At 33.3% G+C, this 19,240-nt stretch overlaps 1 protein-coding gene across 50 annotated transcripts in view; it reads right to left on the reverse strand.

Annotated features, from left to right (window-relative positions):
* Positions 1-752: 752 nt before the first annotated feature.
* LOC144958123 (CLIP-associating protein 1-B-like) overlaps positions 753-19,240 on the reverse strand; it is a 272,256-nt gene continuing 253,768 nt past the window's right edge. For 24 of the 50 annotated variants that reach the window (XM_078889853.1, XM_078889851.1, XM_078889843.1 and 21 more), the window contains 7 exons: positions 18,938-19,083; positions 17,677-17,809; positions 16,829-16,960; positions 5,026-5,163; positions 4,041-4,109; positions 2,807-2,923; positions 753-2,005 (listed from right to left, as the gene is read on the reverse strand). In XM_078889853.1, coding sequence (XP_078745979.1) covers positions 1,943-2,005; positions 2,807-2,923; positions 4,041-4,109; positions 5,026-5,163; positions 16,829-16,960; positions 17,677-17,809; positions 18,938-19,083 — 798 coding nt within the window. In that variant the 3' untranslated portion in view covers positions 753-1,942. Of the gene's footprint in view, positions 2,006-2,806; positions 2,924-4,040; positions 4,110-5,025; positions 5,164-7,999; positions 8,024-10,348; positions 10,361-13,930; positions 13,949-16,828; positions 16,961-17,676; positions 17,810-18,937; positions 19,084-19,240 lie in introns of all 50 variants that reach the window. The other 26 variants (XM_078889844.1, XM_078889822.1, XM_078889816.1 and 23 more) reach the window with 5 other exon arrangements.

Raw genomic sequence — 19,240 nt, forward strand, 5'->3', positions numbered from 1 at the left:
ATCCGACTGATTATGTCATTCACTGTAACAAATGTTTAAGGTTACACCAAGCTCTGTCTGTTGGTACGTTTCATCAGAAGTTGTGAATATCTTACCACAAAGCAATACTCACATTTTAACTCAGACAAACAAAAAATACATGGAGGTGTTGTACAATGAAATGTTACAGTACAATTCCACTGGCTGATGAGTCAAACCATTGTTTAGTTTGTTTGCTTTTAAAGGTTTTACATTTTTATTGTGCTAAATTGATAATATAAATTGGTTATTACCCTTTGAATAAGGCAGCTAGTCTAACTCAAAGTAGTTTCCACCAATTTTCAACAAAAAATTATTTCAGAAAAGTAATCTCTATCAACCCCGAAAAATCATGCTTTCCATCACTTACTACTAATATGTATCCTCAATTGAAAGTGATTTGGAAAAGATGTTTTGTAGTTCAATTTGGTTATATAATATCTTTTTCTGTGAAAAAAAAACATTAACTTTTTCAAAGATTTTCTTTTAAAGTTATGATTAAATATTCAGAATCTGGGAGAAATTTGTTTACATTTGGTTAAATTTGACCCCAAACAATGTATGATATCCCAATAAAATCTATGATAAGTGTCCTTGATGAGCCTTTCCAGGCTCGATTCAGTTTTATTTCATAGTCTAATCTTCTAATCTTGACAATACATTGAAGCAGGCGGGAAAGCAGTAAAAGCCATGTGACTAACTTCATTGAAAACTTCAACATCAAGGGGTTCTCATTTTTTAATATTTTTTTTTTCGTGAATCAAAGATTTCGTTGGATCCAAGCTCATCAAGTCTGAGGACCACTGTAATTTGTAATAATCCATGAATACGTGTGCGAGAAGTTGCTAACTTTTGAGGCTTATGTGGATTGATATGCATGTGAGACACGAATAACACACTATATTATTATATACACACACTTGTTCAGACCTTTATATTATTATATGCATATTATAGTAGTGTGTTTCATCAAATGTTTGTGATAAACAAGCTTAAAATTCATCTAGCAGTCCCTTCAGACACAATAAGGTTGGTTGGGTGAGCAGTAGTTTATCTCGGTTGTTTTATTGTGTTAAATTGATGATAGTAATTGGTTTGCTACCCTTTGAATAGGGTAGCTAGTCTATCTCGAAGTACTTTCCACCTAGATATAACATAACCGTCTACCAAATCACTGCTGAGTGGACAGGGGAGTCAGAAAAATAAATCTCCCAACTTCAACCGGAATCAATCCCATTCCATTTGCACGTAAAAGAGTACTATCCCAACTGAACCATCAGAAACCAACTTTAATTAAGTCTATCTGGTATCTTTTTACTTTCATCAATCAGCAGCGTAGGGATAAACAAATTAAAATCATCAAACATTTTTTTTCTCTACCAGTTTAACCATAAATCCCTTTATAAAATTACAAAGTCTACATCTAAAGCAGAAGCACATTATTCATTCGTTTGTTTTAAAAAAAAATAAAGAAAGAGTAAAAAAAAACCATGAAAAAAAAACAAAACAAACGAACTAGATACAGAGACACTGCCATTTCCGAGTAAGAATAAATAAGATTGTCCATCCATTGTGAGCTACAATAGCATCATTCCATTCAATTATCATTTCATTTTTTATGAGTGTCACACCACAGAATATCGCCTTCCTTGCAATCCATTGAAATACAAGATAATCCATGGATAATTTGCTTTCCTTCACATTCCATCTTGAAATAACATCCGATGTCGACGCCTTTTTTTTTTTACATACAAATCCTGTTGACTTGAATAACTCCAGAGAAATGCTCCTCACTTTAATTTAAAAAAAAAAATAAAAGTAAGTAAAAATAAAAAAGAAATATTAAATGCTAATGCCACCAAAACACCATCTCTAAAGTTTGTGTTTTTTACTTTGGTATCATACATCCACTTTCTTAACAGCATCAGGACGATGGTTGCGTGTCTTGCATTTTTCTTTTCTTGATGTACAAATTTAAAAGTTTCATCTGAAAATTTTAAAAAAAGAGGTAATGAGAGGCTTGACAAAAAATATTTTTTATTCTATTTGTGAACTGAAACAATTGGTAAAATACAGGCAGGTTGCTGATAAATGTTACTATAATAAATATTATGATGACAATTACAATATCTGAAGCTAAAACCAATAACATATAAAATGAATTCCGCCATCACAGAAATGATATTACTGAAAATTTAGTATTTGAATTTAAAAATCGTTGTCATCACAAACACCAACAATAACCAACACATTGTCATAATTGTCGTTGACAAGCATTATCATCGTGATATTGACTCTCCTGCAAATATACTGTACATATTTTACATTTAAACTGTCCATTTTTTCTAGATTAAACAGACGGTGTCAAATCAAAAACCTGTCTCAAAATTTGCTCAACCAGATCACGCTACTATCATATGTGACTCAACTTCTCAAAACAGTATAATATCGGGGGGGGGGGGGGGGGGGGGGGGGGGGGGGGGGGGGGGGTCAGAACAAATGAATTTAGAATTGAAATTATTAAAAAATAAGAATGTCAAATATTTTGCAATGTAAGAAATTACAGTTTCAAAAATGTGGTAAAACAAAACAAACCAAAAATATCAAGAAAAATATGTATTTTATAAAGGTTTTGTAGTCACGTAATGGGTCACCCATGGTGGCTAAATTGGAAGATACTCATGAACAAACTAACAGAACGACTCAGGGGTGAGAAATGATGATCAAACCTAACCTCCAAATAAAATTTTTAATTCAATATTTTTTTTAAAACCAACAAAATACATACCCTATGACCGCTAAGAGTATCCATATATGGACATAATGCTTCCTCTACTTGCATATATATGGCAACAAGGCAGAAACATGCAGCCTTTCGCACGGGGGACTCTGTGTGTTCAAAGTTCTGGTGAAATAGACAAAAGTCGAGACATTTTAAATTACAGACAAGTCATTCATAATAGAACGAAATTCTTGAAATTTATTCCAAACTGAAATCTTATTCGGATTGGACCCTTGGGGCAGTGTTAATCAGTGCTGATGGTGACAAAAAAGGGGAAAAGGAGGAAAATTATGAATGGTTTTATTTACGCCACATGTTTACTTCACTAACCCCCCACTTTTAGAGCCATTGATGATAAACTACTCTAGCTATCTTCTGGATAGTGGGGAAGCTGCACCAGTTTGTTCCACTACACATCAAATCTCTCAAAGCCAGAAAATTTGATTGAGGAAAGTGTCATTTTTTTTTTAAAGGAGGAAATTCATCCTCCGACACAAAAATCGCGGATTTCCGCGGATCCGAGGAAAACCATCAGCACTGGTTAATAAGGGAAACGAGGTGGGTTGGTTGGGGGAGGTACTAAGATAGGGAATGTGGATAAAAAATTTTTTTAAATATATATAAAAATAAAAAATGACACCTATGATCGTCATTGTTAGATTTCATTCCATGAAGGAATAGAGAAAAATAATCCATCTAACAAAAGTCTGATGTCAACAATAATCACTCATGGTGGCCAAGGTGGATGAAAGTACAGCTTGAAATTCACAAGTTCTTTTAGTCATCTGTTATTATGATTGCAATTACACAAAATGTGTAATGTAATTCAAACAGATTTTAATAGATTTTTCTGCATAGTATTTGCAATTCATTAGAATTAATTTGATAATTGCTCGTTTTTGTTCGTGCACTCCTTTACTCTTACTCTCCTCTAAAAAAAATTCAAATCCATTATATCCATTATAATAGGGTAGTCGACAAATGGAACTGCCTGCCTGCAACAGTTGTGGACGCCCCTTCATTGCAGGCATTCAAGTGCCGTCTTGATGCTCATTGTGAAACAGAAAAATACTGTTGTAAAGTTAAATTCAGACACCTCCTTCCACTACGTGGCATGCCCAGTTTTGAGAGACTTGAATTATATACGTTCACGAATGCACAAGAGCAGATAAAAGGCTGTAAAAGCCTACATAAATCTGGACTTATATCATATCATATCATGTCTATTAATTGTACAAACCTTGAATAAACCCGGAACTAGGTTTGGTAAAGAGGCTTCTAATACATCTTTGGGTAATTTTTCCACAACCTGAAAATGTACCAAAAGAAAAAAGTTAGTCATACTATTTCATAACTAGGAGTAAAACGATTGCTATGAATGAATGAATGAATGAATGGATGGATGGATGGATGGATGGGTGGGTCGGTGGATGGATGGATGAATGGATGGATGGACGGATGGATGGATGGATGGATGGATGGATGGATGGATGGATGGATGGATGGATGGATGGATGGATGGATGGATGGATGGATGGATGGATGGATGGATGAATGGATGGATGGATGGATGGATGGATGGAAGGATGGGTGGATGGATGGATGGATGGATGGATGAGTGGATGGGTGGATGAATGGATGGGTGGATGGATGGATGGATGGATGGATGGATGGATGGATGGGTGTGTGGGGAGGAATGAATGAATAAACATACAAACAAATCAAAATAATATCTCAAAAACGTATTTGTGCCTTCAATTGGAACAAGCTACCAGCTAGTATCAAGTTTCTAAGCAAAATTGAGACCTTGAAAAAGAAACTCTACAGATACTCTACTATCGGAGTAGGTATCATAATTTTTTTTTCTGTTTGGACACCTAAGCATATTTAGAGCTATAGTCAATCTGAGTGAGTCATTCCGTTTATTTAAAGACGATCCTCTTCTTTTCTGCCTTTTAAGAGGGAGGGGACACACACACACACACACACAGAGACACACACACACACACATACACACACACACACAAACACACACACACACACACACACACACACACACACCGATATATGCTTAGAGTGACACTGTGTTTATGTTATTGTATGAGGACTGAAACATTCCATATTTAGAATTCAGTTCTTTTTTTTAAAAACTGTTATCTTCGTTTTTGTACAGAAATGTTACACTTGACAGCTCCACAGCTGATTAGAATTCACTTCGAAGATACCTTTGTCATCATCTGAATAGCACCACAGGCTTGGTGGTAGTCCATGTCTTGGATGATAGGGGTCAAGATACGGAAATTCTGATCTGGGGGAAGGGCTTGGACCAGGGTGTCTTCTACTTCAGAGGCTGCATAGGGCACCTGGGTAGATTGAGGAATAAAATATAAAGATGAAGGTGATATCTAAAAATATATATACATATATTTTGTTGTTTGAGATACTGTGATTTGATTGAAGTACTGCCTGGTACCAAAACAAAGCGCACTGTGTAAATTTGCAACAACTCTCAACTCTCTCCATTTTAGGACCACATTATTGAAATTTGAGAGTTAACACAAAAAAAAAAAAAAAAAAAAAAAAAAAACTAGTCTATGGCCAAAGGTGTACTGCAAGTTTGAAATGTGTATCTTTATCACAGCCGATGCGGCACACAATAATATAAAAAAAAATTATCATTAAAAAAAAAATTAACTGGAAAGTTATGGACAAACAATCTGACTTCCAATTTTTGCGCAAATTGAGGGATTTTGTTGACATGTGTAGCTGTTGTATTTTCCCACCATTCTCTTACCCAATCAGTTAGTTTACTTATAATTTGGTTGTGTAGGAGGGTCGTTTTACTCACTACCGCCATAATTTATAATTTGAATCTTTGACCAAAAGCCTTCCATGTTTGAAACACACTGTGTTACTCGGTTAAGACCTTCCACTTTCTTCCTTTTCTATACTTAATTGTTTTCAAAGTATCTATCTGCTATTTCTTACACTTATAACAATGGTCTAGTCAAATTCTTTAACCAACATTAAGTCTAATCAACATCTTGGGCATCCTAAATTATACCGTTCACACACAAAGAAAGGCAACACCATTCTAAATGTCTTTCTTTGAAGATCTAATAATTTCATGGGTACAAATATAAAAAAAAAAAAATTATGTAAAATAATGCATCTGTAAAAAAAAAATCTGATGAAGTTACACAAATTCCTTTCTGTCCACATAGCTGTCGTGCTGATCTGGTGCAAATTGGTCTGTGATAGGCAACTATCCTATTCAGAGGGTAGCAAGTGATTGTTACTGGTTAGTTCCAAGCTATAAAATCTGGCCTTATCATGACAGGACAGTTGGTTTGTTTGACATCTTTTACATTGACCTGGTATGAATTACAACCTTCCATAAACATTAACAATATGCTTAACAAATTTAACCACAATTTCTACTTTCAACTACCAACAATCTATGAGAAAAATATCCCAAACAATATAATTTATATATAGCATCGCATTATTCTTTTTCAGACATTTTTCTTCATCAAATTTAATCACTCAGAGAATGAACAAAGACTTAAAACCTCAAAATTTGCATAGAGAAAACCAACAAAAGCGTGATGAAACGTGCTGAATTGTTAAAATGTAATGTTGATTTCATTATCATCCAAAAAGCATTAAATAATTATTAATCATTTGATTTGAAGGCAGATTTTTGAGAATGAAAACTTGCAAGTCGCTGTGATTAAGATAGTTCAAAGCAGCTATTTCGAATTAGGGTATGCAGTTAATTTATATAAGAATATTACAATGCATAGCATAGTTAAATCAACATTTTTAATGAATTCACATTCCATTCTTTAACACTAATGATAATGCTCTAAACAAAATGGTTGATATATTGATCTCAAATTTTAGCCCCCTTTATCTCTTGTCTTTTAATTTACAAATATTTCTATTTTCCATCATGTGCTTTAAATACACCAGCAATAATAAGGGGGAAATTGATAGAAAAACAACACAATAATATAACATCAATAGGCAAGGGAGTCTAAAATCTACATATATTATAAATAACTCAAAGAGAACAACATCCAAAATCATAACAATAACAATCTAAGTCACATTAATCCTACTTTGCAGACAAATGGTCATTCATAAAGAATTAAAAAAAAAAAAAAAAATTAAAAAATGAGACCCCCCCCCCCCCCCCCCCCCCCCAAATAAGGAAAAACAAAACAAAACCAGAAAAACAAACAGACATACATATAAAAAACAAAACCGCTGCAATTCGCAATTCAACATTTGTCATAGGCTTAAAATAATTCCTGATACGGTAACTTCATTAAGTCTCAAATTAAATAATGTTATTGATTCTTTGCTTGCTTGTGTTAATAAATGCGCATTGTTATGTAATATGATGTGTAAGTGTGGAATAAACGCATATTATACAAATTACAACAGAGAGAGAGAGATGATGATGAGAGTGTGGAGATAGAGAGATAGATGAAGATTAGAAGAGAGAGAGAGAGAGAGATAGAGAGAGAGATAGATAGATAGAGAGAGAGATAGAAGAGAGTGAGAAGAAGATAGATGATAGAGAGAAGAGAGAGAAGAGAGAGAGAGAGAGACAGAGAGAGAGACAGAGAGAGAGACAGAGAGAGAGAGACAGAGAGAGAGAGACAGAGAGAGAGAGACAGACAGAGAGAGAGACAGAGAGAGAGAAGTGCTTTGGGGAAGGATTTTTTTCCGCCATTATTTCTATGGACTATGATGAAAATGACAAGGCGTGATGAACATCCCACTTGCATAAGAACTAAAAAAAAAATGACACCCCAGTGTCCACCCTTCAAAGTAACCATGAACACCATCACCATCATGAAAATATTGTATTATTCAAAGTAAAATGAATTTTAAGAATCAAATTGGGTGTGGACGGGAATGTGAGTGCACATATGAATGAATGAATGAATGAATGAATAAATGAATGAATGAAATGAATGAATGAATGAATGAATGAATGAATGAATGAATGAATGAATGAATGAATGAATGAATGAATGAATGAATGAATGAATAAATGGAGATGTAAAGAAGTAATCTCAAATGAACCTTCAACCCTCAGAGGAAAATCAAGGGAGAAAAATAAAAATAATTCCCCAGTTTCCAAGCTAAGGGGCAGTGGGGAATGGTGATATAAAAATAAATTACACGTGCATTGTTCCTTTTGGCGTACTGTGAATCAAGGTGGGAGGAAAAAGTGGAGATGGTGGTAATTAGTACTGACTGGTAGTACTGGTCATTACTTAAATGGTTTAGATGAAAATCTGAAAAGGTTGTGGATGATGATAAATGGCCAGACAAAAACAGAGGGGAAAAGATTCCATATTCCTCTGGCAATCAAGTACGAGATCCACCGTCTCAAAGCGGTATTATGTCGTGATATGAATTGGTTGTAAAAATTGCATGAAAAACGCAGATATCAAACTTGGTTCTGTTTCAATCAATTCTATCCTATTATTTTTTCCATTGCAAAAATGTCAAAGTTCGTAAATCTAATTTTTTTTTTCATATTCTGAATGAACTTTTCGGGATCCGATTCATCCTGACATAATACCATTTAACTCACTCAACCCTAACACCGACTATATCCGTAGTTTACCCGGATTACTTTTACCCCATGCGTATTTATTACATTTTTCTGAGACAAATTATAGGCGTAGAAGTATCAAAGATAATATGTTTAGTTTTTACATGTTAATGGTAGTTGAATAAAACTATCAATGTACATGCTCATTTTTAATACATTTTTTTTTCCACTTTTGAAGAGTAGCAAAAATCTCTAGGATTTGGGTGAGTTAAAGACAATAGGTCAAATATATATTTTATGTAATTTATTTCCTTTCTCCTTTGTCTGTCATTGTATATTTATACGTATACAAACTTTCAGATTTTCATCTGGCACCAGTGCCGTATTGATTGGTTAGCATTTTGGTCTCCCTATAGATGACAAGGTCTAAACATTGGATGGAAATGAAATGGCTTCCAGTAATACAGAGACGTACATTGTCTTGGGTATTATTTATGACTTAATTCTTTTCTCAATGTAAAGAGAGCCATTTTCAAAGAGGAGGAGGAGGAGGAGGAGGGGAAGCCAAAATTCTTAATTTTCAATTCATTATTTTTTACTTATAATATGTAATGTCATATATGCATCACAAATAATAAAAAATGATCAATAAAATTTTAATATCCAATTGATTAATATTTGTCAATGTTGATGAAAGAGAAGATTTGAAGCCCAAGGGTTGTTTTTTCATTCAAGTGGGCGATATATTACTTAAACCTCACCTTGTTCTTATTATGCTACTTTATGTATGATTAATTTTTAAAAATATAAATCTCTAAAATCACTTACAAAGCTTTCTGTTCAAATTCATTTTTTTCCCTTGACAATGCACGAAATTAATTTCACAATTTAATTTTAAAACATTTTTTAAAACTTTTTGATTTTTAATTATTCCAATTTATATATTTATTTGTCATTATAATACAGACATGTAATACATTATATATTTTCATTCCAAGCATCTTTAATTTTACATTTCTTTCAGGCTCATTTTCCAGATTCTCCATGAATGTATCCTTTGAACAATGTTATTATTTCAAATAAAAAAATCCTTCATCAAAGTTCATCACCTGTAAAGGACAGACCCTCCAGATTTCTTGAGAGAGAAAAAAAAGAGAATTCTTCCCCATTCCTTTTCCGATTTTCTTTTTTACATTTGGGATTGAAGTTCACATTCACAAAACTATCCCTTGACTATCCCGTGTTTTCAACTGCACTTTACAAAATATATCCACATGAATTGAGAGAGGAGAAAAAACAAACCAACAAAACATTTTTTTTCAAAAACATTACGACGTTATCAATGATATATCCTGCTGATGGGCATACTGATCTGCTTTTCCCATTAAAGACAATAATAAATAAGTGATAAGATAACAACTGAAGGAGTCAAGATATCACGAATTAGGCATATGCCGAGCATCTTAGAGCCACCGATCCAGCTATCAGGTTACATTTCCGTTATTTGCGATTAGATTTTCATGTTACTGGTCAAGAGTTACACAAAAACAACAAAAGCAAACTATCTTCACATCATATCAGTCATGTTTGTCATGAGTACAGTCATAAAATAAACAAAGCCATATTATTATTATTATGCTTATTATATTTGCCATGAGTTAAGCCACTGTGTTATGAACAACTCCTTGGTGTGAAACATTGCAGAGTGACGATGATGGAAGAATAAAGAATACACTAAATTAAAATGCCAACGATTAACGATAACATTTCCAAATAAAATTAATTACATCATGCATGCTCAACTGTGCAATGCAACAAATTTAATCTTCGACTTTAAAGACAGGAAAAATGGGTTTAAACATTTAAGAAGTTTTGTTTCCTGTTTCCCCATTGGTTTCAAGAGGCGGAGCAACAAATAATATCGAAAATAATGATGATGATGAGGAATTCAAATGAACAGGGTGGCTTACCGTCGCATGCTTCTGACGAGAAATAAAATGGTAAGAACGAGAGTAAAAACGATGGCTTGGGATTACTAAACAATGTAAAAAAAATTATCATAATACAAATATACAAAAGACGAAAACGATTTTGTATTTGGGATACAAATAAATCTGTGTCACTTGATATTCTGTCAGTCATCAATCGAGGTTGTCACATTGTTAGGACAAAGACTCCCTTTATGCGGTGATATCAAATAGAGAAGACGATGCTCAAAACTATAATATAGGAAAACTGTCTTAGTGCTTAAATAAAATCATTTCTTGATTTGTACATCAGCAATGAATTTTCATTTTCATTTTCATTTTCAGATGCACTTGATGAAAAAAAATAATTTCACAATAAATTCCCTTGAAAACATGACCTGATGTTAAGACGACAAGTGAGTTTTTTTTTTCATTTGTTTGAATCATTCCTTTTCCTTTCATCCTGTCTATTTACTCCTTAAAAAATTGTTACTCAAATCTCATCTTATGAGAAGAGTTGATATCTTTTGATTGGTTGTTTAAAAGTATAAAAGTTGGGCCAGAACAAAAAAGACCAAAAAAAAAAAAAAAAAAAAAATCCGTCTCATGTCTATAATACTCGCAATAAATAAATTTAAAAAAAAAAAAAATTTATGGCATGAAAACTAATTTTCCAGCAGCTGGCACAACTAAAAATTTTGATGAAAATCTAAATAAAAGACATCAAGCAAGCAACAACTCAATGATACGCAATATGATCAAGAAGACATTGAAATAGGAATAACATTGAAGTAGGAATGTTCCTTGGGATTTGCACAACACTTTTCTAAAAACTAGACAAATACAGTGAGAAAACTACAGCAATCTGACTCTTTTAAAAATAAACAAAAAAATAAATAGATATATAATGATTTCTGGCGACAGCCACGTCTTGTGAGACAAAGATTAAATCAGAAAAAGACTAATCCTGCACAGAGATTAATAAGATTTAAAAAAAAAAAAGATAAACCAACGCGCACAGACAACAATAATGAAGAAAACTATATCAATTTTGGGTTAGAAATGTCAAGCCTGTGATAGAGTGAACGACTACTACTCCATTGTAAAATCTAAAATATATAACACCAAATCATAAATAAAATAACAAGCAAACCAACTGAGAAAGAAGATAAAAACCTTCAGTGAAGATGAAACGATTTGTGAGAAGGTAGAAACTCATGAGCAGACAACAGCAGACCACAAAGAAAATAATTAGAAAAAAAAAAAAGAAAGAAAGAAAGAAAGAAAAAGAAAATAACCAACTCAAAAATTAAAAACCAAGAGTGAAACAAAAATAGGAAAACACCGAAACGTCTCAAGACCTTCCATTCTGTTACCTTCTTCTTCCGTTTCTGAGAGGCAATTCAATCAAAATCAACAAAAGTACGAGTGAAAATTCCGGCTAAGCAAAACAAAATAAATTGGTTTACTATACAGACAAGACGTTGTTATATTTTTTTCTTGGTTTGGTGTTTTTTTGGGTTTTTTTTTTTTTTTTTTTTTGTCGTGAGGGAAATGAATCTAGTGGGATAAAACAAATGTATCACCTTTTGTTTCTCAAGACTGGCCAATACCATTTCCTAAAGCAGATGGCGATAGTGGTGGAGAAGGAAGGAGGTATCAGAAACAGAAGGATAAATAAAAGTTAATGGACAGAACTGAACTCAACAAAATTTTACAAATAAAAAAGAAAATGTAAATTTATATTTGAAAAAAAAAAAATTACCAAAAAACCTCATTAAACAGAATCATAATAATACAACTTGTTAAATCAGAAATGAAAATTGACACGGAAAAAAAATATATAAAACAATATATCACTAAAATGGTTGTTTTCTAAAACCTTGCATGTGTGCAAAACATAAATGAGAGAAGTAATGAAAAGAGTTCTAAATGAAAGATGTGAAATTCGCCGATCTGATACGTTTTGTTGCTCATAAAAAAACTTTGGTTAATCTTAACCTCATTTCAATGTTTATGAGCACTGCATATCAAATATGTAAAAAGGAAAAAAGAAAAAAAAATAAAGAAGACAAACTGGTGATTACTACTTATAACAAATCATAACAACAACTGACAGAAGAGAATTATAAGCCGTAAAGTGCTTTGAGGAGGTCACAGCAAAAAAGCACTTTACAAGTATTCTTCTAATTTGATGTAGGAGGAAGTATTTGACAAAGTAACACGAAAACCACCAAATTGGAGATCAACAAGCACTGGAAAGTAGGAAGGAGGTGTGTAAAATCAACAAGAGTTGTAGATTACAAAACTGGAAAAGACTTGACAACATGTAATGATGTACCAATCAAATTTAAGAAAAAGATGTAATTTTTTTTTTTCTATTTCAATCACCAACTGATTAGAATTTGTGGAGACTTGATTAAAGATATGTTGAAATAATTGTTAAAAAAAAAAAAAACAATAATGACAAATTCATTAAATATAATAGTTACATACACCAGAGACACCTAAATAAAGGACTGGACCACTAATTAACACTGTTTACCTGCCATCGTTTCGTAAACAAGTATCAGAGGCAGACTTTTTACTTAAACCATAACCATAAAAGCCTTGAACCATGACAATATTTTCACCTGCTTTTTTTTTTTTTTTTTTTTAAATCACTACAATTTATTTTTGTTAAATTTTATGTCTTTGCTGTCTACAAAATAAAGGATTGCATGTGCCAACCAACACATTTCAAGACATTTACCGTCTATTTCAGACGACAGACCTGGTGTTATATTCCCTGAGATGTTTGTAGTTTTAGAGCTACTTTTGTCAAACTGTTATTGATCTCCTCAAAACAAAACGACATTATAATCAGTTTTCCAATAAGTACCAAATATTATTTTATTATAACAGTTGGCATCTATGCGATATTATTGGAGAGATAGATAAAGGGAGTAAATGTGACTCATAAATAAGGGAACAACACAAAACAAACGATGTTTCGGCCTTTTGGCCTTTTTAAAGTAAAGGGAACAACACAAAACAAACGACGTATCGGCCTTTGGCCTTTTTCAAGTACTTGAAAAAGGCCAAAAGGACGAAACATCGTTTGTTTTGTGTTGTTCCCTTATTTATGAGTCAGATTTACTCCCTTTATCTGTCTCTCCATTTTATTGATTCATTTAGAACCTCTAGTTTTTTTGCGATATTATTGCCTGGTTGGATGCAATGTTTACTTCTAATAATCTGACAAATCTTGTTCACCCTGATGAATTCACCAAGCCCATATCAAGGGGATACCAGACCTATATAAAGATGTCTTGGAGTGTGTAAAATAAAACAAGTAAATAATTACATTTACAAACTCGCAACTAAAATCAGAAAGAGAATCAAACAGAGGAAAGTAAATTTAGAAAATAAAGAAACAAACATAAGGTGAATTATCAAAATAAAATAATAATAAAAAGAAAATGAAAGGGGATTTGAGACACTAAATGCAGTCCAGAAAATAAAAGCTATAAAATAAATTCTTTTTTTTTTCTTCTAGAAAGTCTTGGATAACAACAATATTTCAAATCGCCATCATCAGCGTACAGCAATACTTAGCCAATGCTGTTTCCAACATCAGCAAAGAATGGCAGATTATTTCAGGAAGAGATTTGGGGAGGTGAGAAAAAAATAAGAGAAAGAGAGAGTAAAGGGGGAGAAAGGAAATGATAAGATTTGGTGGAGATACTGTATTGCAGGTAGCTAAAGGCAAGTAATTCATTATGATAAGAATATAGTTTAAGTTTAATCTAATTGCAAGATTAATCTGATTCTGAGATTGCCTCCCTTTCTTCTATATTACAACAGATATAGTAGTTAACAAAATTCAACAAAGTTCATACATATTTAATGATCTAATTTCAAGAATGTGCACAATTAACGCAAAGAAAAAATTCCTTTCTTGACCAGAAGGATAAATCAACTTGGATGCATAAACATTAATCAATAAGCAAACTCTTCCTTCTCCTTCTTAAAGGGGCTGTATGAGATATGTACCCGTTTGATTGAATTAGATTATACATTAAAAAAAAAATTTTAAAGAGCAAACCTCTATTATTCGGTCTTTGGTAAAAAAAATGGACACAAATATAACATTCATCAATTTTTGCATAAAGTTTACAATGAATGTGATATTCATAACTCAAATCTCAAAGAGAATATCACTACACTGACAGATATACATTTGCTATTTAATGAGGAGACTGTTCAATCTTGTTTAAAATTCCGCAAGAGCAACTTTAAATAATACAGAAAAAAAAAGCTAAATGCATCAGGAAGAAATGACCAAGACAAATGCGAGCAAGGATTAATAAGGACAACTAAAATCGGAAGCAATGGAATAAAATCTTCAACTTTCTTCACACTGACAAAACTTCCCGATTCAAAACAAACCTTTTCATAACACAATATATATAATCAATAAATCAATACAGCTTAACATTTCACTTGAGATTGACAAGCATAAACATGTTTCTTTCGACTCAAAATACTTTTTCAAATTATTTTTTGTAAAAGTCATTTGAAAAACAATTGTGAGTGTCTGAGCAAAGAGACCATTAGTTGGCTAGTTTTAAGAGCTAATTAAATACTTTTGGAATACCCACGGCGTATGTATGACAAAACACTAACTGCGCTCAAACACATAACATCGTATCAAGCCAATAAATTTCATGATTCCACAGGTTGCAATGTACTCTCCACAGTATCAAACTTTTAAAAAAAACTTTTAATCAACCCCAGTTTTCATGAACTCTTTGTGAATCATTAGAACCTGCAGACCAATTCTCTATTGTTTGCCAATAAAGTCGGTGAAAACATATAAAGCAAAGAAAATAGCAAATAGCAAAACAAGTTATTTCAAACCCTTATTGGAATGATCGTAAATAAATAGTCACAACGTATGGGATCAATCAGTAGTTAATTACTCGGGCTTTATCCTACTTTGACATTTTTTTAAAAAATCAAAAATTGAAACATATAGAGGTTGCCACATTTTGAATAAAACTGAACTTCTTTCAAAAAGTAATTTCTCTCATGATTTATCTGGTCATGACTGTAGACCAGTTTTCACCAAGAAGGCAGGAACTGGTTTGCGATGTCGGCTTCTTATGAGGCCCAGGTCGTAGAGCTGTCAGTGCTCTCTTGGTGAAAATCAGTTTTGCTAATATCAGGCTACAATGCACTTCAGCTTTTGCTACTGACTGTCAAATGTCAATTGGCAATAATGGAAAAAAAAGGAAAAGATGCCTACCATTCTTTTACATTCTGATAAGGACCTATGTCCGCTATTTTAGATCTTTACTTTCTGTACCACCAGTAATTTTGTTTGTTTGTTTTGTTTTTTTAAAAATTGAACTTAAAAAAAAATAATTTTAAAAATCCTTTTTTGTTCCCATCCATTTATTTCAAATCCCTAGCAAAACATTTATGAACAAGGTAGGGGAAAGACTGAAATAATAAGGGGTGGGAAGGCCAATTTCAGAAGAAAATTTACCATCAGAAATAAATTCAGAAGAAGACAAAAAAAGCAGTTGTTTAATATGATATTAGAGTTTTGAAAAAACATTTTAAGAGAATTTCGCAGAAGAAAGTCTTATGTGTGGGTGCATTGTTGACTAAAATAGATGTAAGGGTGGATGAAGGATTTATTAGTCGATGCATGGTCATTCCGAAGGAAAGAAAGAATATTGGGTGATCTATACAACAGGTCATCAACTGCGTAAAATATGATCAATTTATTTAGTTTTACTCCATAAATCAAATAATTCAATTACAAAATTTCAACAGAAACATGGAAAATCCAACGTGATAACAAGAAAATACCAAAAGACAACTTATCTATGATATTAAAAAAAAAAAAGCTTTATGGACTATAGGCCCAAATCAAATCCTGTAAGAGACTAACTAAAGAAATGAGGTCACCTCACTACTGTTTCTCTTAAAACAAATGGATGAGTGTAATGAAACAGGTAGCACCAAGAGTAATTGTATTCTATTGATGGTATACAGTCCAGCATAACACTCACCAGTAATGCCCCCCCTCCCCTCCCATAAAAATCAAAACCAACTCATTTAACTGTAACCTTTAATGTTTAAAGTATCAGAGAGAATTCAATGAGAACCAATCACCTCTTTGGAGGTCGAATATCAACAGCAAAGTCCTGTGCAACATCCACTTCAATCATTCTTTATCACCAAGTGATCCCAAAAACATCAACTCAAATGACGTAACAAAACAAACCTCAAGAGTTTTGAATTCTGGTGACAAACCAAATTATTTTCATACATTCATCTCTCAAAAGCGCAGGATCTTCTTTCTCTTTCCATGTATGCATCCTCAATAATCTATAGATAAGAGAGAGAAAAACTCCATCTCCAAACATCTTTGCAACTTTTCTTATATTTCAGATGATCTGACCTCTGATGAAATATCATCATACTTACATCTCGATATGTGTCATCTTTATGTAAATCCAACACGCGTAATATCGTCAGCTCAGCATAATCCTCAAATCGACTGGGAAACTTTTGCAGCATTTTTTGTAGACACCTCAAGACAAGCACCTTAATGTCACCCTATAGACACAAGGGAATGGTTGGAGGGGGGGGGGGGGGGGGGGGGGGTGACGACGACAATGAAAAATGAATGAATAAAATTCAAATTATCTGAAACACTCAACAGATGTGACCCACCATCTCTGAGTGGCATTATGTTATGGTGAACTAAGTGTTGGAAATTTAATTCATAAAACTTGGATCAGTTCTATACACTTTGGTAGAGAATAATTACAATTTGTAAAATAATGCAGCAAAAAAAAAAGAAAAAGAAAAAGAACTAAAGTTTGCATTTTGATTCTTAAAGGTTTTTTGGGGTTTTTTTGGCACTTGCGACACATTAAGGTCATTTCAGCACCAGTAAAAAGGAGGAAAATGGGATCGTAAAAAAATCAAAATTTATGATTGAAAGCACACGAGGAAAACTAAGACAAAGGGGAAGCGTTCAAATAGGGAACGGATGTAGATTCCAAGAGCGCACTCTCTCTCGTGATGATAAAACATGAAATAAAGAAACAAATTAATCAATGACCTTAAATCTAAATGAGTTTGAGTTTGAGAAGTAGATTTGAAGAAAGACAGTAAGAATTTTTAAAAAATAAAAAAACAATAATTGAAACGTGACAAATGAGATCGATGAAGGGATGACATGCCATATATATGAAGTGGTGGAACATGAGCTGATGTATTATATATAATAAGATATGAAATCAACGGTTCAAATCAATGGCTCTTACATTCATGTCCCCTAACGTCTCCAATAAAATGAGTAGCAAAGATTTAAAATTTGTTTCTAATAGATCCTCGGTCACTTGGCCTTTCTCAACCAGACTCTGTAAGCATTGCATGGCGTTCTTTCTCTGGTCCACCCTGGTATATGGATCAATAGACAATTATTAGTGTCATTTTGGCATTCTTTTACTTCTGTTTTTTTTTTTCATAATAAAAAAATAAAAAATGAGCTTTTATATGGCGCAATATCCACTAAATGTGCTCAAAGCGCTTTACAAGGGGTCCCTGGTCAACAGCAACATTTAACATGTAGGACGGCACATGCCGCCTGTTAGGCGATATTACAATTTTTCGGACAAAGACAACGCTGCTAACGGCTACGGTGAGAGAATGAGAGTAAAGAGTCTTTTCCAAGGACTCAACTAAGCGCCGAGCTAGGCTCGAACACAGGACCTTCCGATCCGAAAGCGTGTCATACCACAAGACCACATTACCCCCCCCCCCTCTCTCTCTCTCTCTCTCTCTCTCTCTCTCTCTCTCTCTCTCTCTCTCTCTCTCTCTCTCTCTCTCTCTCTCTCTCTCTCTCTCTCTCTCTCTCTCTCTCTCTCTCTCTCTCTCTCTCGTTACCAAAAAAAAAAAAAAAAATAGGGAGCAGGCACTGGTGTAATATAAAAATCTCAATGGATTAATAAAGTGTATCTTATCTTATCTTATCTTAAGAGAGACCAGGTTAAAAATAATTGGGGTTTAATAAAAAGAGCTCCATACATTGAATGTGTTAAAATACAAAATAAATAATTTAAAAAACAAAAAAGCAAAAACAAACCCAAACTATTCTAATAGCCGATGACACTTTGTGCTCCATTTTATTTTTTTCATGTTGAAATGAATCTTTCTCATATTTGCATATTATGGTCATTATTGCTTATAATCAAGATGTGACCCATCCCTTAAAAACTGTAAACAGAAGTCTGAGGTTTGATCCCCATTCGAGGAAGACGGATTTTTTGGGATGTTTTTAATTTCTTGTATTTTTCTTTCTTGCTATTGTCTGGCACGTTTCACACACACTTGTTCAGATCTTTATATTTCAGTGATGAAAATGAATGTGATTTCTTAAACTGAACAAAGCCTAAAATTTCACTTTTCTGGGCATTTTACCTTTATAAAATCCTTTTTCCGGCATCTGGTTAATCTGACATAATACCATTTTGGTCTCATATTGGTTGGCATGCGTGCTGGTACTACTGGTCATTGTGCACTCACCTTTCATTGTGATTGGACAGCTCCTGTTGTATATCCTCCAGTATAGCTCCCACGTCTTCCCCATTCAAGGCGTCCATGTCATTGTTCTTCATGAACATGGAGCTGGTCATGGAGGATTGTTGGAACATTCCCCCGCCACCTCCCTTCTGTGTCAGAGATAAAGAGTAGGAAAAGAGTTGATGGTGGTGGTGGTGGTGGTAGAGTTGATGACAACAATGATAATGATGGTGATGATGACGATGATATTGGTGATGACAATGATGATGATGATGGTGGTGATGTTGACGATGGTGATGGCAGAGG

This window comes from Berghia stephanieae, chromosome 12 (genome assembly GCF_034508935.2).
Source record: "Berghia stephanieae isolate SIO BIC M18660-M18661 chromosome 12, UCSD_Bste_1.3, whole genome shotgun sequence".
NCBI classification, from domain to species: domain Eukaryota; kingdom Metazoa; phylum Mollusca; class Gastropoda; order Nudibranchia; family Aeolidiidae; genus Berghia; species Berghia stephanieae.